The 25,969-nt window shown below is 45.6% G+C and overlaps 1 protein-coding gene across 1 annotated transcript in view; it reads left to right on the top strand.

Moving 5' to 3' along the window:
• Positions 1 to 25,969, top strand: part of LOC149366988 (phospholipid-transporting ATPase ABCA3-like) — a 104,018-nt gene that overhangs the window by 51,560 nt on the left and 26,489 nt on the right. Inside the window, exons 13-21 of the mRNA XM_089572464.1 lie at positions 2,511 to 2,770; positions 3,911 to 4,013; positions 6,142 to 6,251; positions 10,258 to 10,358; positions 13,482 to 13,761; positions 17,555 to 17,725; positions 19,558 to 19,754; positions 23,378 to 23,674; positions 25,583 to 25,708. Of these exons, the coding sequence (XP_089428590.1) occupies positions 2,511 to 2,770; positions 3,911 to 4,013; positions 6,142 to 6,251; positions 10,258 to 10,358; positions 13,482 to 13,761; positions 17,555 to 17,725; positions 19,558 to 19,754; positions 23,378 to 23,674; positions 25,583 to 25,708 (1,645 nt within the window). The remainder of the gene's footprint in view (positions 1 to 2,510; positions 2,771 to 3,910; positions 4,014 to 6,141; positions 6,252 to 10,257; positions 10,359 to 13,481; positions 13,762 to 17,554; positions 17,726 to 19,557; positions 19,755 to 23,377; positions 23,675 to 25,582; positions 25,709 to 25,969) is intronic.

The raw sequence follows: 25,969 nt of genomic DNA on the forward strand, positions 1-25,969 counted from the left end.
GCAAGAGCAAACTCTTAGGGTCACACCTTTTTAATGCGAGGCCATTTCTTGTCTGGGCAACGGCGTGTACAGGACCTATCGGCAGAGCGTCTCGGCAGACCATGTCTGCACGAACTGTCAATCATTCATTACAGCGGTAATTAACAGAATAATTAATTAAATGAGTCGCTTTGGGACGTTAAACCCCATAAACCAACCAACCAATTAATTAAATGAGTATCTAGTCAACATGAATGAATAATTGAAGGTGCCGACCGGAGATTTCCGGTTATATTGATTGTTATATTGAAATATTACAATATAGGAAATAATTAAGTTCATATATAAACTCTTTCCCGTTGAAAAATGCTTTTGTTCAGGTCTACTGGGTGTAGTTTCTTCATTTAGCGGACCTGCTCACTGATGTTGATTATATTTCCGATCCAGTCTAGACCGGTTCTCCACGCGTGTTGATTCGGATATGAGTGTTCGCATTCACGTCGGCGCTCAATTACCTGCATAGTCATGGCTCACTCTCTATAGTGTCTTTCTTCAGCGTGTTTTAGTTTTTTTTTGTCACTTTATCTTTCTCAGGCGGTATATGTTCGGCGGCTCGGCAGTCATGTAATAGAGCTGAAAGCTGGTACTTGAGTCTTTACAGGTCTTTATGCACAGCGTCTTTCTCCAAGGTAAAGCTCCCAAACTGTATGGTTACGAGCCACACATTGGACATTTGTAGTATGCTTGGAAAAACAAAGTTTTCGCACGGTGACAGCGGAAGTTCCTCTCAACTTCAGGTTTTGAACGCACGCGATTCGCAACAAGCCACCCTAAGGCCAAAAATAAACACTTTGTTCTATAAACTTCTCATAAAGGTTGGACAGGCCATTTCTTTCTGCTTCTATTGTTACTGAAGCATTTATGACCAACTCGCCCCATGCTTACGCTTTACAACATTGCACCTAAGACCTACTGTCCCTGGATGCATTGTCGCTGAAGTGCCGTCTTTACCAAAAGTAACCGAACAGCCGCGCCGGCGGCAGGAGCGAGCTGTCAGCCGAGCGACGGCGGTCAGTAGGACAGCACTCCGAAGGCGGGGAATTGCTCGCCGAACATACTACCGCCTTCAGGTCATTCAAGGATGGAGAACGAGGGCGCAGGCTTACGTCACCCACTTTACACTTGCAGCCGGGAACCAGCGGACAGCGCCGGCGACCGCAGCGCCGCCGCTTGGCTGGGGGGCCGCTCCCGCAGCCATCGCGGCTGCACGGTTACTTTTGGCAAAGACTCAATTCGTTTCTGCCAGCCTCTAATTTTCGATACAACGAATGAACTAAAGTGGCTGCTTGGACTTGTTGGTCTGTGATCATGGTTAAAGAATGCAGCGCGAAAAGATAAGGACACCTGTCCACTTCTTCGTTTGTCCTTGTCTTTTCGAGCTGCATTCTTTAACCATGACCACGAATGAATACTGTTATGATACAGAAGCAACACATTTCATTTTATTGACTACCTGTATAAGTGTCCTACTTAGAAGCGATTAGGAGTCTGGACAGCGGTTGCTGAAATATTCCACACTGAATTTAAGATCACATACTCCAAAGTCTAGCGCTCCGAATGCTTGCGAAGACGGCGGAAAACACAACAGCAGAAAGTGAGCACGATGATTCATACAACGTTTGTGGGCGACTACCGCTCATTTTGTCCACACCCCAATTTACTTTTAGGAGATGATCCGCTAGTACACATTTCATCTGTTTTTAGTTTCCTGAAAGAAGCGACAACCTTAAGCTATAATATCAGAATAACTACAAACCCTAAAAGTTCTTACCCTGTGCTTTGGCACATTTCGTGATGCACCTCATCCATTTTCTTAGGCCTAAGAAGGTTAAGGTCTTTATGTGATTTGTTGGGCTCCCCGGAGCCTTGTCCGGACAAGGACTGTCACCGAGGACACAATTTTGAGGCAAAAGCCTTTAATGCCTCATCGTTGTCGACAGAAGGTTGTCAGCAGTCAGTCAGTCAGTCAGCAGAGGTGTCACGCTTTTCGGTTGGTCGAAATGGTTATGACGTCAGAGTACGCGGATTTGCAGTAATGAGGTCACCCACGGATGCCTGGCGCCCCATTGTGGAGCAGACGACAACTAATAAAATAGTTGTCGTCCGCTCCGACAGGGGGCATAAGGCGCCTGTAGGTGACCACATCACATACCTCATTACTGCGAACAGAGCCATGGATACAACCGAACTCGTCGAAGCAGAAAGATAGTCGTGCTAAAGAAGCAGTCAAAGTCGGCAGTCAGAGTGTGTAGTCAAAATGAGTAGTCAAAGCACTAGTACGGCACAAACAGTCTCGCAGTCAATGCCAAACAGTGCGCCATGGAAAGGCTTTCGCCTTGCAGAGAGCCAAAGTGGCCCCTGAATTTCTTTTGAAAGAAATTATTCCATGTGTTCGGTGCATGATGGTGTGAAATGCATATGAGTCATAAAACCGAATACAATACTAAAGAATACAATGCACTTCCTTCAAGACTCCCCTGGTGATCTTCGACGAGCCCACCAGACTGATGGACCCCAAGGGCCGCCACGAGGTGTGGGAGGTTCTGGCCCGCATCAGCCGTCGCAGCAGCGTCCTGGTCACCACCCAGAGCATCGAGGAGGCCGACGTGCTTGCCGATCGCCTCATCGTCATGCGCGAAGGACGCGTGGTCTGCGCCGCATCGCCCACCTGGCTCAAGACGAATTTCGACTCCGGATTCTTTCTGCGCTTCACCAAGCTGGCTAACTTCAGGTGTGGGGTCGTGTACACTGTCTGGTGGTCGATAAATGCGTGATCGCCTACTTTATCTACACACTAACGAGCGGATTTATTGCCAGAGAGACTGATTCATAACACGATTAGATGGCCGATCATAAGCTTGTATTGAAAAAAGCTAGTTTAGTTAGTTTGTTTGTTTATTGGGGTTTAACTTCCCAAAGCCACTGAGGCTATGAGAGACACTGTAGTGAAGGGCTCCAGAAATTTCGACCACCTGGGGTTCCTTAACGTGCACTGACATCGCACAGTACACGGGCCTCTAGAATTTCGCCTTCATCGAAATTCAGCCGCCGGGGTCGGGACAGAACCCGCGTTTTTCGGGTCAACAGCTGAGCGCCGTAACCACTGCGCCACCGCGGCGGGGCGCTAGTTTAGTGATTCACTATATTCACTATAGTGTTATTTGATTGATTGAGGGCAGGATTCTTCCTGCTTCTTCAGGAGGGCTTCTTCATAATAATTATGAAACTTGTTTTCCAAAATATACAATTTTTAATTAGCTGCACAGGAGTGAATAGCTTATTTGTGAACTGTGCATTATATGTTCCAAGCGCAAGTTTACCTTTTACTTTTTTAACTCTCCTGTTGTTGTTTTATCTTGTATAACTTCTCCATGTATTCACTGCTTGTATAAGCCTATATTTGTTTGCACATACCTTTTCTTTATTAACTGTACAGCTGCCGTTTGCGATAACTGCACAACTGTTCATTGAGTTTATGCAGCAGTTGCTGTGTTTAATCACTAAATACTGTTTTACTCATTGATATAGGATGTCCCAGTACAGTCACTGACTACGGGACCTCCTTCTGTATAAATCTGTTCACCTTATATTTTCTTTTAATCCAATCAACTCATTCTGGTTCTGAATCGTTATGGACGACCTTACTCAGGCCATCCATAACCGTGAATTTTTTAGCCCTCATGTAGGACGACCGGGCTTTCTATTCGTTGGCGGTCACTGAATCATTCAGTCTGTATAAAGCACACCCCGCTTGGTTTGCACACCTTACGCAAGCTCTCTTCTACTGCTGGCGTCTTCAGTATGAAACAATATCACGCTCTTTGGTTTTTTTTTTTCTAACGTGTCACGAGCAGTAGATCTTGCTCCGCAGGGACCGTGACGTCAAAAAAGTCGTCCAGTACCACATGGGTGCAGTTGAGCCGAAACGCGTCACCAAGCTCGAGATGGTATTCAATCTGAGTGACTCACTGCAGGTAAGGAGCAGCTACGTCATACCAGCGCAAAAGCAGTCATGCGCTCACCAGCTCTGACCAAGAGTCTTCTCAACTGATTGTACTTCACTTAACTTTAATACCTTAAATACCCTCGTTGAGGGCATTACATAAGGGATGGGGCACACAGAAATGAAAAACAGAATAAGTAACAGATAAGTTGAAGTTACACAAACATAAGATTTTCACTGAGCAAGTACACGCTTGATTCTTTCGAGGAACAAAGATTGGCATGTGATGGCAGCAAGTTCTCGGGGAAGGCCGTTCCAGTCGTTCGCAGGCCGGGGAAAGAATGGAGCCGGTTTGGAGCCGTTGCCTGGCAACAGCGACGTGAAGTTAATGTTCATCCGGTTGAAATACATAAATAACGAATAAAATACTGCCGTGACTGGGATTCGAACCCGTGGCGGCGCGAACATGTCAGCTTAGCTGGCCACTCCTCGAGAGCACTGTGCTATCGCCGCAGCAAACCACGCCTCGTGTTGAACTCAAAGTACTCTCACGCTGTGCATTCCACATCGGCGTCTTCATCATCTTTCATTTCCGGCGCGAGCAGATAAGATCAGCTTAACCTCTATGAGAGCTTAACCTGAGTCTAACGTCGTCGCCAGACGTCTCGGCAACCCAGCAAGGCAAAACCATGAGCCAATCAGGCTAAACACACGCGTTCGCACATCTACTCGGCTTAACTAGTTTAAAACCTGCCATTTTCGTTCTGCCACGTTTTCACACTTGTAATCAAGGAGTAATTACTCACTGACATCTACCCAAGCGCAGCCACGCGGCTACAAAGGAACGCTATACAGCTTTCTCAGAAACTTCGTAGTTAAAGAAAAATTCGTCCTGATCCGGGGTTCGAACCCGGGACCTCCGCTCCACCGGAGCAGTCGCTCTACCAATTGAGCTACAAAAAGCCGGCCTATCTACAATTCACACACGAGCTAGACTGTTGCGGCTTAAGTTCTTATTCCTCCTCTTGAATAACGACGCAAAACTTGATAAAACTAGATACCTGCTTACGCCTAATACACGTGTCACAAGAACAAAACATGAAAAACATCTATCTGAATATAGATACCACAGTGATGCATTCAAATTTTCATACTTCCCGCATGTAATCCGTGAATGGAATATGTTGCCTTCTGAAATTGTAAGCCAGCTCACTCCTGAAGCATTCGTGTCGAAGGTAGCAAACCACTTTCAAAACGGTTAATATTGTCACCATGTGTCAAGAGTGAAAAGTTCCTTCTCTGCAGTCTTTTATTGTGTACTTTTTCATGCATATGTGCACCCAATCCTGTTACGGCCTCAAAGAGAGGCCAACAGTATGTAATAAATAAATAAAATAAATAAAATAACCGGGACGGCAAGCTTGTGGTAGGGCGAGAGCGAATTGATCAATAAGTAATTACTCTCTTATTACAAATCTACTCCACCATGAGGGATTCCCCTAAACATTTGACCAACACTCTTCACCCTTGATATCCGTTGTGAAAAGATGCAACGTAGTGAATGACACAGAAGCGCACAGAATGACGACGCCACGGAGATAGGCGTAGAGGCACGCATCGTCTGCATGAATTACGGAAATAGTACAGAACAACAAAATGTCGCCTTGATTGCAATGGCAGCCACTCAAGCTGGCTTCGACAAATTGAGCCCTCTCCGTCTGTCTATTCTCTCTTCCCCTATTCCATTCCCTAAACCTTCCTGCCTGCTCCATATGTGCAGTTAGGTGAGGGAGCACCGCATAAGACATGGGGCAGGGAAACGCACAAGCAAATGTTTGTTCTCTTCGGCGTGATCTGGAACATTACACAATAGCATTCGTCGTCATCCCAGTAGTCCGCATTATTACGTATATCATCACTCCACGTACGTGGCGCCACATCTCGACGAAGATGCGAACCGAGGCGTTCTAACCGGTTGAACTGCGAAGCGAGCAATGTGGCTGGTATTGAAATAGAGGGCGCGTTGACATCACCATTGCTTATGAGCTTCTCGCGGCTTATCACTTCTCGCAACTGTTGGCTTGATGACGTTTGATTGGCTACACTGCTCTCTTCCACGTTCCTACGGAATTCCATCGCTCCGTGGTGGACCCGTTCAGCAAGCCTCCCGCATGGCCAGAATGCTGCACTACCTGGAGAAGAGGCGCATGGTCCTCGGCATCGCATTCATGAGTATCAGCTCCTGTACGCTGGAGGATGTCTACATAAGGTGCGAGGAGGTTTTATTGCGTAAGCTATACTGCGCCAGGTTTCAAGCCGTCGCGTAGCTCCCTGCTGTGGCCGAGGTCAAACAGATGGAGCGCCGTTGCCATAGCAACCGTTTCTGCCGCTCCACCAGGCGGCAGGACCGTCGCTGCGCCGCCGCCGCTGCCGCGCGCCTAGTCGCGCGCTCTCAACGTAGGAGTCGGAATGTGGAGAGAGGAAGCGGGAGGGAAACGGGGAATAAATACGCGCGTTCGCCTCGGGCAAAGAGTATCTGTTCTCGCTTCGGCGAGTGCGGCTTCGGCCGCTTCTTTTTGAGCAGCGTCCGCTCCGGCGTACGCAGTTGTTGCTGCGACGCGCGTCTTTTCTTTCCTTTTTCTTTTTCCTCTGATCTTTTAACTCTCCTCTATCTGCACGTGGCAGCGGTGGTGGCTTGGCTCGAGCCAGTAGCAGGCCCGTGCAATTTCCTCTTCATGCTTCTCTCAGTCACAACAACAACAACAGCATAGCAGTTGCTGCTTGCTGACGCAACTTGCCCGGTTTAACCAGGGCTAAACCTCAGCTAATTTATTTTTGTGCTCACTACTAGGAACCGCAGGAAAATATGGAGTCGTTATTATTTCACTCTGCGTGCTATGGAACAGCTGCAGGTACTTCTAGTGGAGATTATAAGGGGACTAAAATAGAGAAGTAGACTAATCCATAGCCATTATCGACTGTGTTGAGGTATGCTAGTCGCATATCCATTGTGTTTTACAACGAAAGCTTTTGCTAGAATATTTTAGCACCGCAGCACGTGGAGCTCCGTATGGTTTAGTCTGCTTAGCACGATCGAGGTGGCGCGGCTGTGCTAATAATATTCATGCTCTAATTTGTCGCGCATAGTGGCATTTGGTGGTGAATTGTTTATCACGTTATGCTTTAGTGGAGTAATTGCCTGATTAAATCAAAATGATTAGTAACCCTCATCGTCTCCGGCTACGAAGAGCCAGAAAAAGCGGGAGACGTAGCATTGGTTCCGCTAGCGCAATCTCGCTTACTCTGGCTTGACGGCTTGTCTAGCATGGGAGAAGAGGTAGTTCACCCAGAGGAAAAAGCGAGATTGACCAGAACCATTTCTGCGTGTGCCGCTTGTTTTGGCTCTTCGAAGCAGCATACGATGCGAAATTCTGTAATTTTGATCCAATCAGGAAACTACTCTACTGAAGCATTATATGAAAAAAAAAATGGACCACCAAATGCCACGACGCGCGTCAGATTTCACCATGATTATGCCTGCGGTTTAGCCGACACAAGCTTTTTTCCAAGGCGTAAGCCTAATGGCTCGAACCGTCGTCCGTCCGTTAACAAAGCGTGTCACACGGGTTTAACTCGGGAACTAAAAGAGATAGAAAAACACCTATGGCTGCTTCAAATAGAAGAGGAAAAAAGGAGCCCAGAAGCCGAGGTTGATGACTGTAGAATAATTAGTTAATTAACTATAGGCAAAAATGTCTAAATTTCGTCGAAATAGCGCGGACGTCCATGTAGCCACAGGAACAGTGTGACGTCACATCCACCGGAAGTCGTCACGGCATAGTGAGAATTTATTTCATTTATTGGTTTCGTTTGGCCAGTACAGAGACTGCAAACAAGAGAGAGCAAGCTAAAGACGCCTAGTAGCGCCTGACAGAGGCCTGCCATCCCCCGCAAAAAAAGAAACAAAGTGGCACTTGGCAATAGTACAAAATTTCCATAAGTAACAGAAACTAGAAAGCAGCGGATATATTGACAACGAAACAAAGATCAGTCATGCATAGTGCTAAGAACAACAAAACTAAGAGCAAAACATAACAAAGACAAAAACTGATTAGGTAAAACACACCACAACTAGCTATAACAAAAATATTCATGAATAGTTTTCCTAAATGTGACCTCGGACATATTTTGTAGTGACAATTCTGCTAAGTATGGGTAGGTGTTTATTGTATGAGGAATTATGTGAGTCAGTTTTTGGAACCCATAGTTTGTACGGGGTTTGGATGCATGGTATTGAGGGTGCCTAAGACTGTATGCTGTTTGGGCAATTAAATATGTGCTCTCAAAAGTCTGCCAGTTTCCTTTCATAAGGTTTCTGACATAAACAACAAGCTTCTTGTAGTAAGCGGCCGTGATGGTAAGCAGTCTATGGTTGAGAAAGGAAGGACCCGTGCTCTCACTGTAATGTAAATTATGAATCGCTCGTACAGCTCTTTTTTGTAAAGTCAGTACTTTCACAAGATTGGTTGAGGTAGTCGTTCTCCAGATCAACAAACAATATTGTACATGCGAAAAGACTAGAGAGAAATAAATTTGTGGTTTGAATTTTCGAGGCAGTATCGTGCGGAATTTATTTTTGAGATACCAACAGAGCGAGCCATATTAGTGCAGACGTAGTTTACATGTTCTGTCCAGAGTAAATGTTCTTCAAAAATGACTCCAAGGAACATTGTAGAGCTGACACGAGTTATCGAAGCTTGTTCGAAGTGAATTTGGAAGTTGTTCGGAACTTCCTTATTTTTGGCTCTGAACAGTATGTACTTTGTTTTCCTGACATTGAGTTTTAACCTATTTGATTTTAACCAAACAGACAATTGGGATAACCAACTATTGGAGGCTGCTTGCAAAATATTACTATCTAGCCCTGAAAAAAATACGTTAGTATCGTCTGCACAGACTATAATGTTGTCTGCTGGACGAAGGTTGACGATATCATTAATGTATAATAAGAGCAACGTTCGTCCTAGAACGGAGCCCTGTGGCACACCAGACACAATCTGACCGATCCCAGATGAAATACCGTTAATGATAGTTGTTTGAGATCGGTTGTCAAGGTAGCTAGCAAATAAGGTTAAAGGAACGCCGCGTATTCCATAACATTGCATCTTTTCAAGCAATATCTTATGGTTGACCGAGTCAAACGCTTTCCTCATATCAAGGAATATGACAACATTTAAAGTTTATTTTCTATGTTTTCTATTGTCACGGAATGGTCGAAAAAACGTTGGATTTGTGTCAAATTAGATGGGAAAATGTGTGACTAACCGTAATAAACACTTATGATCTCCGAAAGATATACAATTTCGGTATCGATATTGCCACGGGAACGGTGTGACGACACATCCACCGGAAGTCGTCACGGCATAGGGTCCTCTGCTTTCGCCTCTCAACACTTTAGTTGACAAAGTGTCCTCGCAATGTTTTTTTTTTTTACAAGCTGCGATTAAGGATACAAAAAATACGGCATTTAAAGAGTTTGCTGGGTTTACATGAGTTTATTTATTTATTTATTTATACAGAATACCCCTAAAGGGCCTCGAGAGGGTATTACATAGGGGGGGGGGCACAGGCAATGAACAGAATAAAAGAAAAACCACAAATATAAAACAAACAACAAAAGCACAAATAAGACACACTGGATGAAATAAGTAAGCAAAAGAATCAATCAAAAGCACAAATAAGACACTTTGCATGACATATAAGTAAGCAAAAGAATCAAAAGAATGGCAGCGCGGCAAAGAACGAAGATTACTGCATTATTAAAATTATACAAACAGAACACTAATACAATGAATCTTTTTAGTCACAAACCCTGCAAAAAAGGAAGCCATGAACAAATAAAATAACAATGTATGCGAAGAGTTAAGCAGTAGTTATTGAAGATATAAGTTTAAAATATTTATCAGGATCAGTGGTGGTTGCGATATGTGAAGGCAGAGTGTTCCAGTCAGATATTGTGCGTGGTAAGAATGAATGCGCATAGATAAATGTTCTGCACGTGAAACGTCTAACTTTAAAGGGATGATCGCGGCGGAATTATCAATTGAGTTCTCCTCCTCATTGTAATCAACGACATTTGGCGTTCCCCGTGCGTCAATTGTTCAAACACGCATATTACGTTTCCAGTTCTCGTTTGACAGACGGCTACCGCAGCCGGTAAAAGCCAGTAGAGTACGTGACGAACTCCGCGCTTTGTTTTTGCTTTCCATTTTCAGTATGGTCACTGCCAACGAACCGAAGCCGAAGCCAGGCGCCGGCGATACTCGCGCCGCGACACCGAAAGAGCCGACCGTGGACGCGGCCAAAGAGAAACAAGGTGGGACACAAATCAAGGGCTGGCACCCTGGCCCGTATACGTCCGGATTTTGCTTATATCTTCTCGTAAACATCATCATCACCAGCCTGATTACGCCCACTGTAGGGAAAAGGCCTCTCCCTTGTCTCTCCAATTAACCTCGTCCTTCGCCAGTTGCGGCCACAGTATCCCCGCAAACTTCGTAATCTCATCCGCCCACCTAACTGTCTGCCACCCCCTGCTACGCTTGCCTTCTCTTGAAATCCACTCCGTTATCTTGCCTTCGCATTACATGCTCTGCACATGCCCACTTCTTCCTCTTGATTTGGACAAGGATGTCGTTAACCCACGTTCTTTCCCTGAGCCACTCCGCCCGCTTCCGATCTCTTAACGTTACATCTATCATTTTTCTTTTCATAGCTCGCTGCGTTGTCCTTAACTCAAGTTTAAACCTTTTCGGTTAGCCTCCACGTTTCTGCACCGTAGGCGAGTGCCGGTAAGATACAGCTGTTGTATACTTTTCTCCTGAGGGATATTGGTAAACTGCCATTCATGATCTGAGAGAACCTGCCATATGCGCTCCGCCCCATTCTTATTCTTCCTGTAATTTCCCTATCATGAGGCAAATATCTACTAATATAGAAAGTTAGCGATATGTAATTCAAACGCATATTCAGAAGAAAGCGACAAAAGAATGGCCAATGAAAGTGGAAGTTGAGAGCGTCGAGTTTCTGTAGTATTGTTTAAATCCGTAGTACATATATGGCAAGTGCGTACCATACTTTGGAGAAAGTAACGTTGCTATCGAATCAATCGCTACCCTGGGATCCCTATACACACCACATATGGGTGTTTTGTGCCCGTTTATACTCTGCCCTCTGCTCTCTTCTTAGGCCATGTGCCGTTACGCTGCTTCTAGTCAATCACAAATCAACGTGCTCTAGCATAAACGTTACATTTTGTTAAAGGTGCATTAAAGAGGAATGTGAACTCATCTTTTTACCGCGGGAACTCGATTTACACGTTCCGAAAATTTTTAGAAACTTCGAATTGTGGTCCTGTGCGGCCGATTCTCCTAATTTAAATGGGATGAAATGTCATTGTTCCCGCCTTTTTGTTAACTCACCGCTGCGCGTAGAGTTGAGCTCAGCCAGTGCCGTGTCGGCTTGCTGCTCTGCCATCGGCGGAGCGATGCGTAGCGGTCGGCGAAAGCCCACGCGTGTTTTTATTTCCGTGGGCCTAATTTGCAGCTATGTTGTCTCTGACGGGATCTCTTTGTTCACGGGAAAGTAAAAAACAAAACAAAAATGAAAGCGAAGCCTGCACGCGACTGCCTGAAAGGCACTCCACGCATTAGTTGACTCTCCTACCTTCAGCGGTGAGTGCAAACAAGGGGGGAGCCGGGACGTTTAATGCGATTTGAATTAAGGAAATCGGCCACACGGAAGAATAATTCGAAGTTTTTAAGAATGGTCGGAACGTGTAGATTGAGTTCATTCGATAAAAAGGCGTGTTCGGATTCCTCTTTGGTGCACCTTTAGCCCACACCGGAACACTGACTTCAGGTCATGTGATTAAAATTCTATTTGAGGTTCTTAGACATAATCAGACTGCGTCGGGGAATCTTCGTATCCTAAGATATTCTCTGTCAAATACGGATCTGGATCTGTAGTATATAATTGGTGTGACGTCACACGACACTGGTTTAATCATTATGTGTGGCAAACTGAAACGAACTGACACGAGGTTGTCGTGAAGGAATTTTGAACTTTTCTCCGAAACCGCTGCCCTGAATACCGGCAGTTACTGTTCGTGTTAGACCTTACGCATCGAATTTTTTATTCTCAGTAAAAGGGAAGCTGGACCCAGAGGGACTAATATCCTGCCGACGGAGAAAGCTGTTTCTAAGAGGGGTGTCTTAGAAATCAGTTATGTTTTCAAAAGCTGTAGCAAGTTTTGCATAACAGCGCCTTTGTCATAATAGAAAGTGCAGCAGTGCATACTACGAGGAAAGAGACTGCACTGTGGCACAACCTTCCCAGGTGGTCGAAATTTACGTGTCCGCCATGACAAGCCAAGCCCGAACTGCCACCTTTTATAAGGACTGTGCATGACATCGTACACGCGGTATGGAAACCAGGATGTCATTAGGAAAAGATGAGACATTAACTTGGTAACTATATGGAAAGCGTACGAAATTGCACCAGTTTCCGATATTATGCGGATTCCAGGACGTGTCTGCAACTGTTTGTGTAGCAATTAGAACGGAGGTACCTCCCATCATTGGGGATAAGAGTTTATGGACAATACCTAAGTAAATTGCGATTCGCTGATGACATTTCCTTGCTAAGCCACTCAGGACAAGAACTGCAAAGCATGATCAAATGAATCAGACAGGCAGAGCAGAAGGGTGGTGCTACAAATTAACATGCAGAAAACCAAGGTAATGTTCAGCACTCTAGCAAGGGAACAGCAGTTCGCAATTGGTACCGAGGTGCTGGAAGTAGTAAGAGAATATGTCTACTTACGGCAGGGAGGGAACGCTGATCCGGATCATGAGAAGGAAATAACTAGAAGAATAAGAATGGGGTGGAGCGCATATGGCAGGTTGTCTCAGATCAGGAATGGCAGTTTACCAAAATCCCTCAACAAAAAAGTCCACACCAAAAAAGTACTCACCTATGGGGCAGAAACGTGGAGGCTAACAAAGAGGGTTCAGCTTAAGTTAAGGACAACGCAGTGAGCTGTGGAAAGAAAAATGCTGGGTGCAATGTTAAGGGACCGGAAGCGGGCGGAGTGGATGAGGGAACGAACGCGGGTTAATGACATCCTAGTCGACATCAAGAGGGAGAAGTGGGCTTGGGCTGAGCATGTAATGCGAAGGCAAGGTAACCGCTGGTCCTTAAGGGTAACAGAGTGGATTTCAAGAGAAGGCAAACGTAGCAGGGGCGGCAGAAAGTTTAGGTGGGCAGACGAGATTAAGAAGTTTGCGGGGATACTTTGGCCGCCACTGGCGAGGGACAGGGTTAATTGGAGAGACATGGGAGAGGCCTTTGCCCTGCAGTGGGCGTAGTGAGGCTGATGATGATGATTATGATGACCTCTCATCACAACTTGCTCTAAGCGCATGCGTCCGTTTTGCAGAGATGGAGTCCGTGAAGCAGCTTTGCACGGCTCGGTCGGCGAATGCCGGCGTGTTTTCCGTGCTGCTGGCGCTACTGTGCAAGCGCGCCTCCATCTGGAAGCGCGTGTGGTGGACCAAGCCGCTGTCCGTGGGCATCCCAGTGGCGTCCATGGTGCTGCTGGTGCTGTGTGAGGGCCACTTCTTGCCACGTCACAGCTCCCTGGCCGCCTCCAGCTTCACGTACACGCCCAAGGGATTCTTCGACGTCTCATACGGATTCATCGAGGCCGACAATGCGAGGTGCGTGCCAACGGTGCACAAGAGCAGCATGGCGTCTTTAGCGGACGTTTCCCGTGCTGCCCTTGTCTAAGCCGCTGGCGGGGCTATATATAGTGGGATACGGCTTTGTAAACAGCAGCTGGCAGCAATGAACCGTGACTCGCAGGGTGGTCTGTCAATCCCTTTACTACTTTATGCGGTAAAGGAAATCACGTTTTAATAGTTGATTGTATTTGACCAGACTGGAGGATTCTAGCCGATAATTTCGTCTTGGGGTTACCTTTCGTTAGCGACAAGCAAAGTTTTCACAACTCGATACTTTAGTGGAACGTTATGGGGGGTGGGGGCTTATTTTTATGAACGGGGCTTCGCTGGTTGGGCTATAGTAGGATACTATTTTTTCAACAACTGTTGGCAACAATGAACCATGACTCGCAGGGTGGTCTATCACTCCATTAACGACTTTGTGCGGTAAGAGAAATCACGTTTTAATAGTTGATTGTATCTAACCAGACTGGAGGACCCCAGCCTATAATTTCGTCTTCTGTGTACCTTGCCTTAGCAACAAGTAAAGTTTTCACAACTCGTTACATTAGAACAATTTTGTGGAGGGCGGGTGGCTTGTCTTTATAAGCGGAACTTCACTGCAAACTGAGGTTATATATTAAATAGTGGGCTATGCATAAATAACTTCATCAGAGCACCACTCCGGATTGGGACGGCGTGTAACAAGAGAATAAAAAAAAACGACAGGAATGTGCAGGACATGAATTGAGCGGCAGCGGAGCTTTACGGGGACACAAACTTGTAGCGGAGCTTCACGGGCTTTACTATTTAGTATTTGTTCTTTCTGTCCAACGATAACACTGTTATTGGGCAGGTCGTGAACGCGGATCTTTCTTATCACGGGCTACAAAATCGATGCCGATGGCAGCGTCATTCCGCTTGAATCAACGTTACTAGATTACTTTTCCAGTTTGAAAACTCCGACGCCGAGGATGTCACCCTTGCCTGTACCACCGAGCGGGGCGCTCTCGTCGCTGTTTGACCGGCTTCACGCTGACCACGTCAGCGAAGACTACAGCGAAGCGTGTTTTTGCCAGGCGTTTTTTTTTTTCTGGTGGTGTTAAACTGCGCTGAAAGTTGATCGCTGCTCCTCTGTGTCCTCGCCAGATTTATATAAGTGCGTTTCGAGCGACGTAGCTCGTGCGGCGTTGGCTCCGGCTGCAACTCAACACAGAAGCGCAACAGCGTCGGTGCACCCGAGCTATGCGTCCGTGAGTCGGTGCGGCCGAGCTCTAGACCTGTCTGCTCCCAAAGCAAGGCAAGATAAGCGTTCTACGTAATGTGCGACCGCAATTCACACTGACCATCGCCAAGGCTGCAAACATTTTCTGGAAAGTGCTGGAAGAGCTAGACAAGTGCAGCCTTGCTCGCTTGGGTTGTGCTAAACACATGTCGGCATTCACTTGTCAGATACTGAAGTATGTTATTGCTACAAGAATGCACTTTTCCCCTAGAGATGTTAATCACCGTTTAGAGAGCAAGGAGAAGGTGGCTGTTGGAAACAAAAAAGCACGTCTCTTTTAACTGTTTGGCCCATTAAAAGTGGCTCCCATTAAGATGTATATGTCTTTTTTTCTTATATGAACTGAATAAACTACTTCCAATCTTACCTCTGCTATTATCGTCATTTTTCGCGTTTTATGACCTTAATAACGTTGAAGTATCACGGTGGTATTGCTGCATCTCCCTTGAAAAATCCCGTATGCATCACTGACTGTCTTGTTTCAAATTAACCGATGGTACTTTGCCTTACGTTTCGATATTTTCGGCAACATGCGACTCATCTACCGTTTAGTGGCCCGCCGTAAGCAAAGAGTCATTTAGTTTGCAGGAAAGAAAATGAAACAAAAAGCTGTACCCGACCAAGATCCAGATGTCTCATCGAAATAGCTAATGATTCAGACATCCCGATCGCACCTCTACCGCCCAGGACCGTTCGCGCGGCCTTAATGCCACTGTAGTTGCACATTCAGAGTAATATTTGTGCCCTATCTTGGAAATATCTTCGCTAAACAGGAATTGCCGGCGTAAAGTGGCGTGAAACACGGCGCGCTCGTCTGATAGCGGTAGTTCGTGTGACGAGAGACCGGCCGGACCGGGCCAACAGCGTCGATAGCGCCACCACGCGAGAGGGACACGCGTGGGGTCACGTTTGGCCGCCGAGCTGCAGCGGAGTTTGCAAACTGACCAGGTAATCTAGTAACGTTGGCTTGAAGAAGCCTGCTCTGCAGCTCTCGTTCTGAGAATAAGGCGAACGTAGCAGTCCCGTATACATCCGTTTGGGGGCCGACTAACAACTTTGCCTCCGTTATAGAGGACGTCGTGCTGAAAAGGCAGCTTACAAGCGCTTTCCACGGCTGTGCATTCGCATTATAAAGTACTTGTATCGACTGTATACCCACACCTCCATCAAAATGATTTGCTTCATATTGGCTTTCTTTCTCTAACCAATTAAACTTAGAAAATCAGCTATATGATAATGAGGCCCACAATGTCAACTTTTTGCATGCACAAACAGTATGGAGAAAAGGTAAAAAATTTGCTGTCGGTTACCATTGCTAAGCACGGAATATTTAGCGAAATCACATTTTTTCTGGTGAGCCATATCTCGTTTTTGCAGGTGGACACTGTATAATGTAAATAGGTTACTTGTATATATCAACCCTTTACCCCCTCCCCCCAACCCTTCTGCCTGTCCCCTCAACTCTTTGAGTTCATTTCTCCAGTCTGCCTGCTATCCCTTCATTTCCGCTGCCCCAGCTCAGGTGCTTCCCGTAACGATGGCAGATGCCGGGGCTAGCAGAAATCTTTCCCTTCTTTTTGTTATTATTTTTAAACAAACTAATGTTACTCCTACTGCTGTTACTACTACTGCTACTACTACTACTACTACTACTACTACTACTACTACTACTACTACTACTACTACTACTACTACTACTACTACTACTGCTGCTGCTGCTGCTTCTACTACTGCTACTACTAGTAACTACTCCTACTACTACTACTGCTACTACTACTACTACTACTACTACTACTACTACTACTACTACTACTACTACTACTACTACTACTGCTTCTTCTACTACTACTACTACTACTACTGCTGTAACTACTACTACTACTACTACTACTAGATGGACATCAACGCCACGTACATGAAAGAGATTGAAGTGTCCACTGACCCAGGGAGCAGTTGTGCGCCTTTTCTTTCGTCAAACTCAGCGGACTCTACAACGTTGGCAACCGCAACGCCATTGAACGCAATGAACGCCGGCGGCACACTTCTTTTGTTTGGTTTGGTTTCTGAGAAAAGGAGATGGTGCAGTATCTCTCTCACATCTCGGGGCACTGAACCGGCCTTAAGGGGATAGAGGAGGGAATGACAAAAGATATGTCACGTGGCTGCCACACTACCAACACGCTCTTCCATTTGAAGGTCAAAATGCGGTGCCTGTGACCTTGGCTTGACTAGGCTAGTAAAGCTTCCGCTTTAAAACACGTACAGTCTTTGTCAAAAGTTTAGAGCCCAGGGGGTTCACTTGTTAGCCTTGCAGTGCGACTCCTGAAGCATTCTGGGAAGTCCTACCCATTGAAGGAGGCAGAACCAGAAATCTTCTTACCCAGAGGAAATTTGTAGCGCTGGAGATGCATCACGAACCACACTGTGAGGCTCGGAAGCAAACCCCCTGGGCTCCAAACTTTTGACAAAGGCTGTACCAGCGCAACCCACCGCTGATCTCTGCAGCAAGAAGTTCGCCAACACCGTGCTGCTCCCTCACATGTCCGAGCGTTCCGTGCGGGTCTTCTCGCCGACGACAACCTTCGTGGAGCGGGAGCTGCTCTTCTGGGCCCAGCAGAGCATCCGCGCCTACGTCTACGAGTACCAGTACGGAGCGAGCGTCTTCGGAGACAACAGGTTCGCAGCCGCTCCTTGGGATATCTTGTTCATACAGCTTACCTTACACCCGTGAGGCCCGTCAGGGAAAAGAGCCTCCTCAAATAGCGTTATCTTGCCTTGAAATCATCAGCAGGAATTTGAGCGCCGAATATGTCGAAAATTATACTTTTGAGGGCTGCGTATGCGCCAGTACCAGCCAGACTAATAGTTCGATTATAATGTGAGTGTAGCCTTACTTCTAGCAAGCCAACACCTTACAAAAATTTGTTTAGGCAGTCTATGACGGTCCATAGACTTCTGTCTATAAGGTCTATAGACTCTCTATAGAAATCATAGAGAATAGGCTATAGGCAATACAACTGCTATAGGCAGTCTATAAACATTCTATAGATTTATGGCCACACGCTTTTAGTTGACTTTTATCTATAGACAGTTTGTAGACTATGAACATACAAAAAGAAATATCTTTAGAAAGGCAGTCTTTAATACGTCTATAGACTGTCTATAGACGATTTTTTATAAGGGACGTATTACAAATGTATCGCCATTATCATCAACACTGGCCATGTTCTATCCTCTATAGTACAAACGCCTCTTCCGGTATTATGGAGCCAGCCACGTTTCTCACCAGTCGCGTCATATTGTTCCACAGGAGGAGGAAAAACATTTATTATGAGCAGAAATAGTAGGTGCGTTGAGTAGGAGAACCCATTGGTCGCCATCATAACCCGGCTCCTCTTAACTAACGATTTCTGGTCGAGGGGACATCTTGTTCTACAGCTTTCTTCACAGCTTCCTTAGTCCTCACCTCCTCCTTTGAACGCTTCGTCCTCATGCACGCACAGTCCTTACCAAAAGTAAAGAGCCCAAGGGATTTACTTTAAGCAGTGAAGAAATTTCAGAGCAGTGAAGACTGAGGTTCTGCGCCTTCAAAATATTTGGAACACTGACGATGAGCAGTGAGCCGTACAGTGTCAGAAAAATTGGCACACATGTGGAAAACCCACCGTAGCGGGGAAGGGATCTCCCCCGTAAGCCCTGTTGACGATTCGAGAAGTTCGGAGAAAATTACACCTGCTGCCGACGTAAAGCACGTAACACAGAGTGTGTTGCGCGATGCCCTCTTCACTTATCCCGCCCGCGGCGGTGCCGGGCCGGAAAAAAGGGACTCGAGCTTTCTGGATGTCTCTCTCCTTGCCTGTCCAATGGCGACGCGAGTCTCGGCGGGAGGGTTAGAAAGCGATTGTATTGTGGACGCTGTGTGCATGCTCGTATGTGCCTACATGTGCCTTAGCGCGCCCGCCATCTATCAGCCCGTGCCCTAGTTTTAGCTTCGAGACGCGTCTCCAGTATACAGGGGGGCCCCGTCGTGACCTTGCAGCTGCCGTACGATTGCGCTGATCGGAGTTGAACACGCAAGGCCTTTGTCCAACGATGAGCGCAGCCGATATGATGACGGTGCGAAGTATAAAGTAAAACATGTGTAAAATGAAATATATGAAGTCTTAGCTTTGTAGCGAAACAAAGAACACAGTATTAATCTAAATACGCATCTGGAAAGTACGCTTCTGAAAGGACAAATATCGCTACACTTCGAATGCGAAATCTACAGTCTTCTTACATATCTCAGTTCATGTAGAACATAACAATGAGTTGTTTTTAATTTGTCAAACTTCAGGACTACGGATATTATTAAATGTATGATTAGTTGTTACGAAAATGCAGCAATAGCTGACGAAGTCATAGTATTTATCATTTGAAAAAGAAAGCCTGTGTGAGCAACAAAATACGTATAACTCTTGGAAGTTCCAGATTGCCGCAGAATGTGCTATTCTTTTCACAATGCGCAGAGCGTTCGTATGGTTCAACGGACAGTGCCCTTATAGTGCCCTGCTGTCCCTGAACATGTTCAACACTGCCCTTCTGAGGAACATCACGGGCCACAAAGGATCGACTATCACTCTAGTGAATTCGCCTTTCGTCGACAAGCAACACGTGGATAAGGAGAAGTTTGAGAGTCTTTACGGAAGGATCACGCTCGAACATGGTGAGTAAGCACTTCGCGAAGGCATTTGAACAGCGCATTCCTAACATGTCTGCCCTGGTGAAATATTTCCTGCCGATGCTGTTCGCGTTTAGTTCAGCGGGATCACTTGCATCGGGTAGGCATTTACAGGAGACTGCAGCTTGGTTTCGCGAAGCCTAGTTTTCAAACGCGACGAGTAGCTTACGTGTTTTGAAAACACGTTATGGGGAGGTATTTCAGTGTTGGGGGGTGTATTTTGCTTATTTTGTAGCGAGAGCTACATTGGCTGTATTCTCGCCGTTTCGCTGTGGCCGGTGGCCGCACCGCGAGCTGAGCCGTTGCCTAGCAACCGCCGCAGTTGGCAGCGCCGCTCGCTGCGCCATCTGGCATGACGTCAGAGAAAAGCCGGTGAAACTGCGTTGCAACAACAGAGGAGGAGCCGGTGCTGCATCGTATATATAGAAGGGGCAGCACGGTGGGATTCGTCGGCAGGTATGGAAAGTGAGTCGGAGAGACTGAAAGAAGCCAGGCTTCGTTGTACTCAAAGTACTGTGTCGGACCCATTGAGACGGCTGCTTGCTACTTCACCGACCATCGGGCCGTGTTTGTGGCAGTTGAGAAACAACAAGATGAACACTATGAAAATAAATGCGTTACACTTTAAAAATGTCTAGTCTTTAATGTAACCATAACTCGTCGATAGATAACATAACCTAAACACAACGGACCAAAGTAAACGATAAAGATAACAAAACCTAAACACAACGTACCAAAGTAAACGATAAAGATGTAACCGTAGAGATAACCAGGCTAAATATGATTAACCGTACCTCTCGCTATGCACATCCAGGCATAACTGTGTCAAGCCACAGCCAATTTTTTTCTTATCCAAGGAATCAAACTGCATGCTATGATCACATGAAAAATTAGAGTGCGTCGTTGCTGATTGGTGAAGAGCTAAGTCAAGCGGCAGTGAAGCGACTTTTTTCTGAAGTCACATTTTTTTTTCGCTCTACTTTGGTAGCAGAAATAAATTGATTGATTTGTTGGTTGGTTTATGGGGTTTAACGTCCCAAAGCGACTAAGGCTATGAGAGACGCCGTAGTGGAGGGCTCCGGAGATTTCGACCACCTGGGGTTCTTTAACGTGCACTGACATCGCACAGTACACGGGCCTCTAGAAAAATTGATTGATTGGCTGATTCATTCGATTGGCTGATCATTCGGACATGCTCGATAAAACATAGTTGATTGATTTATTGCTTTATTAGGGTTTAACATCCCATAGCAACTCAGGCTGTGATGGACGCCATAGTGAAGGGCTCCGGAGATTTCTACCACCTGGGGTTCTGGTGGTCAAAATTTCCGGAGCCCTTCACTACGGCATCCCTCATAGCCTGAGTTACTATGGGACATTGAACCCGAATTAACCAATCAACTATGTTTTATCGAGCATGTCCGAATCAATCAACCAATGAATCGATTTATTTCCGCTACCGAAGTAGTGCGAAAAAAATGTGAGTGAGTCTGTCGCCGGTATGGTGTTCGGTGGCACGCTTTTTTCATCGAAGGGCAGTCGCAACCGGAGAGGTTCGTACAGGTCTGGAGAAAAGCGCTCAGAACTGTCAAAAAGGCAACACATGCGGCAGGTTAGCATGTGGCAGCCAAGGGAAGCCGAATCCGTGAAAGCTTTTAGCTACGGGAATGCGAAGTACGTGCAAACCGGAGGTGATTAAGATGCTGTCACACTGGAGCCGACGCCTACATTTATTTTTTTAGAAATGCTGCCAATCACAATCGGGGTCATCGCAGTAAAGGCAAAATACAGAATATAACAAAGAAGTACATAATACACAGTAGTGCGACGACTTGTTGAACAGACGATGTTCTATCAATGGCAATAATAATAACCGGTAACGAATGAGAGTAACAAGTAAAAAACAAAACAAACAAGAACACCATAATGCATTATACACTACGAAGCAAAATAATCGTTAGTTAAGATACAGCACTAGAAAAGATAGAATGGAGTTTATAATGCACATTGTAGAACCAGTAGGTGCGCTTCATATGTCTCTAAAAAGATTTCTAAAGATGAACTAGTTGCAAGTGATGAGCGGTTATTCCATTCTCTGAATGTCCAAAACAGTCTGTGTTGAACTGACATTCTTCCAGTGATTTTGAGTGCTTATGTCTTGTCATTCTTGTATCTGATTTTGAAATACACCTTGTAGTATCTATGTTCACCATGTTATGCATTTGTTGATAAATAGTTTCTGTCGTGCAAGCCTGGCGCGGTTATCAGTTTTGTGGGTGAGTCAATTTGTCTATTTGTTATAGACAAATCTTAAAGCTTTCGTTTCAACTCGCTCTAGTTTCTTTGTTAGTTTTGTAAATGGAAATCAGGCTACATTCGCATATTCAAGTAGCGGTCTGATAAAAGTATAGTAGGAAAGTAATTTAATGTCTTAAGGTGCGTCTCGCAGGCGTCTCTTTAGAAAGAAAAGTCGTTTTAGTGCTGATGACGCAATGAAGTTCAAGTGAGAGTCCCATTTAAGATGAGATGATAAATTTAAACCTAAGTATTTGGGCTATGTAACTGTGGGAAGCGCGATATTTTTTGGTGTGATTCAAAAGTCGGACACATTGTTTCCTGCTAATTCGTAAGAGGGCTGATTTGCCGATATTAATACTCATTTGCCATTTAGTGCCCCATTCAGGTACCGATTGTAATGCATTGTCAAGTATTACATGTTCATCTCGCGAATTACGCAGTCATCAGCAAAAAGCCTCATGTTAATAGGAATGCCAGCACGTAAGTCATTAAGATTATGAATAAAATACGAAAGAGAACAGTGCCCTGAGGTACACCGAACGTAACTTGAGTTATGGTGGACTTTTCAGCTGTAACTACTAATTAACCAGCTGTAGCTGCTAATTGTACTTAGAACATGTTGCACGCATATCTTATTCTCGCTTAAATTACCTTCCTGGACGTTATACGTTACTTTCATTAATGGGAAACTGCATATGTTTTAGAAATCAACGAGCTGAAGAGGGTCGAATGTGTGAAACTTGCAGGTAAAGCATGCGAGGTGTTTTGGGGCTAGCACTTGAAATAGTGAAGTAATTGCCGATTAAAATCCGGACGCCGTTCAAGCTTCTCCGCAGCCCACAACGCCAAGCGGGGGGCGCATGATGACGTCATCGAAGGTATCGGTACATCTCCAACGCACAAACGCCTGCTTTGAAGGAAAAAAACCAACGCCTCCGAAGGCGAACCCTGCCGAGAGTTGTTTGGCAGCGTCTAACGAGTCAGGGCAGGTTGTGGCTGACGACAGCGGTAATTTGTAATGATACCTTCCTTGACATCACGCTGAGTTTCCCTGTACTCCTCCGGTGCATTGAGGAGAAGCGCAAAATTCAATCATCGATTACGTCACTATTTTAAATGCTAGTGGAAAATCCTTGGCATGCTTTACCTACAGCCTATATAGATTTGAATCTCTGAACATCGCGAAATTCTCAAAAAAGTGCGGCAGTTGCCCTTTAAGGAACACGTGAAATGTCCAGAATCTTTCTCGTCGATTGGTATACTTTACCACAATGTTCAGCGATGACAATTGTGCTCCTGATGCTTCGCAGGTCTCAACCGCCTCGGCCACGAGACCGACCTATTTGCAACACGCAACCTGATCACTCGCGTGCTCTACTCGTTCTTCGTGTCCCTGGCGATGAGCTTCTACGCTGCGAGCCACGTGTTCGCCCCCATGGCGGAGTGGAGCAGCGGGCTCAAACACCTGCAGCTCATGACCGGCATGTCGGGTGGCGTCTACTGGCTGGGCCACTTCCTGTTCGACATGCTCACGGCGCTCTGCAATAGCTTCCTTCTAATGTTCATCATCTTCCTCAGCCACATGGAGATCACGATAAGCTACCACCGTACGTTCCCTGCCCACGCCGAGGGTGGCATCATGGCCAGAATTAATCTTGAAGAAGAGCATTCGTTAGGAAAAATGGAGCCGCAGATTTGAAGCAATCCTTGTACTTTGTTAAGACTGAAGCCGATGCACCAATCACATGGCCGTGTCTTATTGTTCTCAAGATGAAATCCTCCTTCCTTCAGTCTTAAAGAGAGAGCAATGCCTCTGGACTATATGATCGTAGCTCTCGAAATAAGGCCTTAATCTAACACTCCATAGACTTCCTTGCCTGAACTGGTATTTGGAAAATTTTCATCCCTGCAGTCTGCATTTCGGATTTTATATCTTCTATTATCTCGTCGTAAGTCTGTACATTCCATTCGGTCTGCATTTGCGTTTCCTACCCTTCGAATTCTGTCTTCCGCTGATTTAGCTCATTCTGTATACGTTTCTTCCCCAAACCTGCTCAAATTCTGAACATGGGGATAAAATATCATTAAATAAATCGGAAATAAAATCTGATGAAGCGCCTTTTCTTTGTAGAAATACAAACCTATTTGACCAAATGAATGCTTTCCCGTCAGTAGAACTTACAAACACGGTGGAACAACAACGTCAGTCTTCTGTGGCAGTCGGCGTCTGCAAACCCTGCCATTATAGACACGACAACGACAGCACGCCATCTAGGAAATAATTTAACGCAACGTTAACTACACCCACAGGCTTTCTTAATACTATAGCTTAATGCTGTATAGTAATTTAAAAGGCTAGTAATAAAGTAAGTGCTAGTATCTATTAATTATATCCCAAACCGTTGTTGCCAGAAGCAACAGTCGCAGTTTCCCTTTTCAACGAAATTACCTTGCAGCATTCTACGCCGTCCAAAAAATACGAAAGCAAAAACATTAGGTCACCTAATGCTTCTCCCAAGGAAAATAACCGAATATATTACGCCCAGTCCCGTAAATGGAACTCAAGCCAACGTAGCCCAACCTCAAGCAAAGCGACCAAGTTTTAATACAGCGCTGCACCAAAATCCGCTGTGGCCTGAATGTTTATGCCAAATTGAATATAACTTCCTGTCAAGGCCACGATTTGTGCTGCTCTTATTCTCATCGTGGGGATTGTTTTAAAAGAATGTGCCCATTTTTTATCGCATTTTCGACAAAAGACTGCCTGTTTAACAACAACAGGCTGCAAGAGTTGCCACTTAATACAATGCTGCAACCTGCGACAAAATCTTTCATATAAGTTCAATCTTTGCCAAAAGTAGCCAGGCTGTATGGTTTGCTTCTCATTCGTATAACAGAGCTATCACGGCTTCCCTGAAGGTCAAAAAGTTCTTTGAAGGTGAGGAGAGGGGTCCTCCTTACCGTACAAAAATTTAGAGCTTGAGGGCCGGCATAATAACTTTAATACACGACTGAGAAGCAAACCGTGCAACCTGGTTAGTTTTGGCAAACCGTGCAACCTGGTTACTTTTAGCAAACCATGCAACCTGGTTACTTTTGAAAAAGACTACGTCCTACAAATGCCTAAAACACTGAAGTTCCCTCTCTTCAGTCGGAGTTTTAGGTAACGGCCTGACACAGCCGTTATAAAACTCTGCAACAAATGTTCATGTTTTCTAACAAGCCATTGTCCCAAGGTAATCGACTAGTTTCCAATTGTTCCTGCATGAATTCAGCAAGAACAAATATTCAACGTGCGTGGCGCGGATACAAGAGACAGAAAACATTGTCTTCATCAGCACCTACTGTTTTCGCTCAGCCGTCGCCACTTTCCAGCACTGTCGAATCCTCATGCAGTGAGCTAGCGCTAGCGGAGATCTCGCATGATCTTTAGCACATAGTTTGTAGTCTAACATGTGCCCATGCTCAGCCGAACCTAACCACAGAAGGAAAGCTAACGGCTGTCCCAACCGCAGTGGCCATCCTGGCCCTGTTCGTGGCCAACGCGTTTTCGAGTATGCCGCTCACGTACCTGTTCTCGGGACTCTTCCGGAACCCAACCTGGGCTTTCTCCTTCTTGGCGCTCGGCCTGTTTCTAGCAGGTGGGTTCTGTTCAAAGTCTGGCTGCCATTAGAGTTCACCACGGCGCCACGCGTTTTTCTCCTTCTTAATAATAGTAACAGTAAATATGATTATGTGCTTCTGGTCACAGGAAGACCATTCTAGAGCTGTTTTGAAGCACCGGATTGTTTTCATGTGGCTGCATGTACAGCCCCCGTCAAAAGTATACCGCCCAAGGGGTTTAATTCTAAGGAGTTTAGCGGGACTCCCTACCACATCGAGCAGTCCAAAGTTTGGCATGA

Source organism: Amblyomma mixtum, chromosome 1 (assembly GCF_055824585.1).
Source record: "Amblyomma mixtum isolate Tamu chromosome 1, ASM5582458v1, whole genome shotgun sequence".
NCBI classification, from domain to species: Eukaryota; Metazoa; Arthropoda; class Arachnida; order Ixodida; family Ixodidae; genus Amblyomma; species Amblyomma mixtum.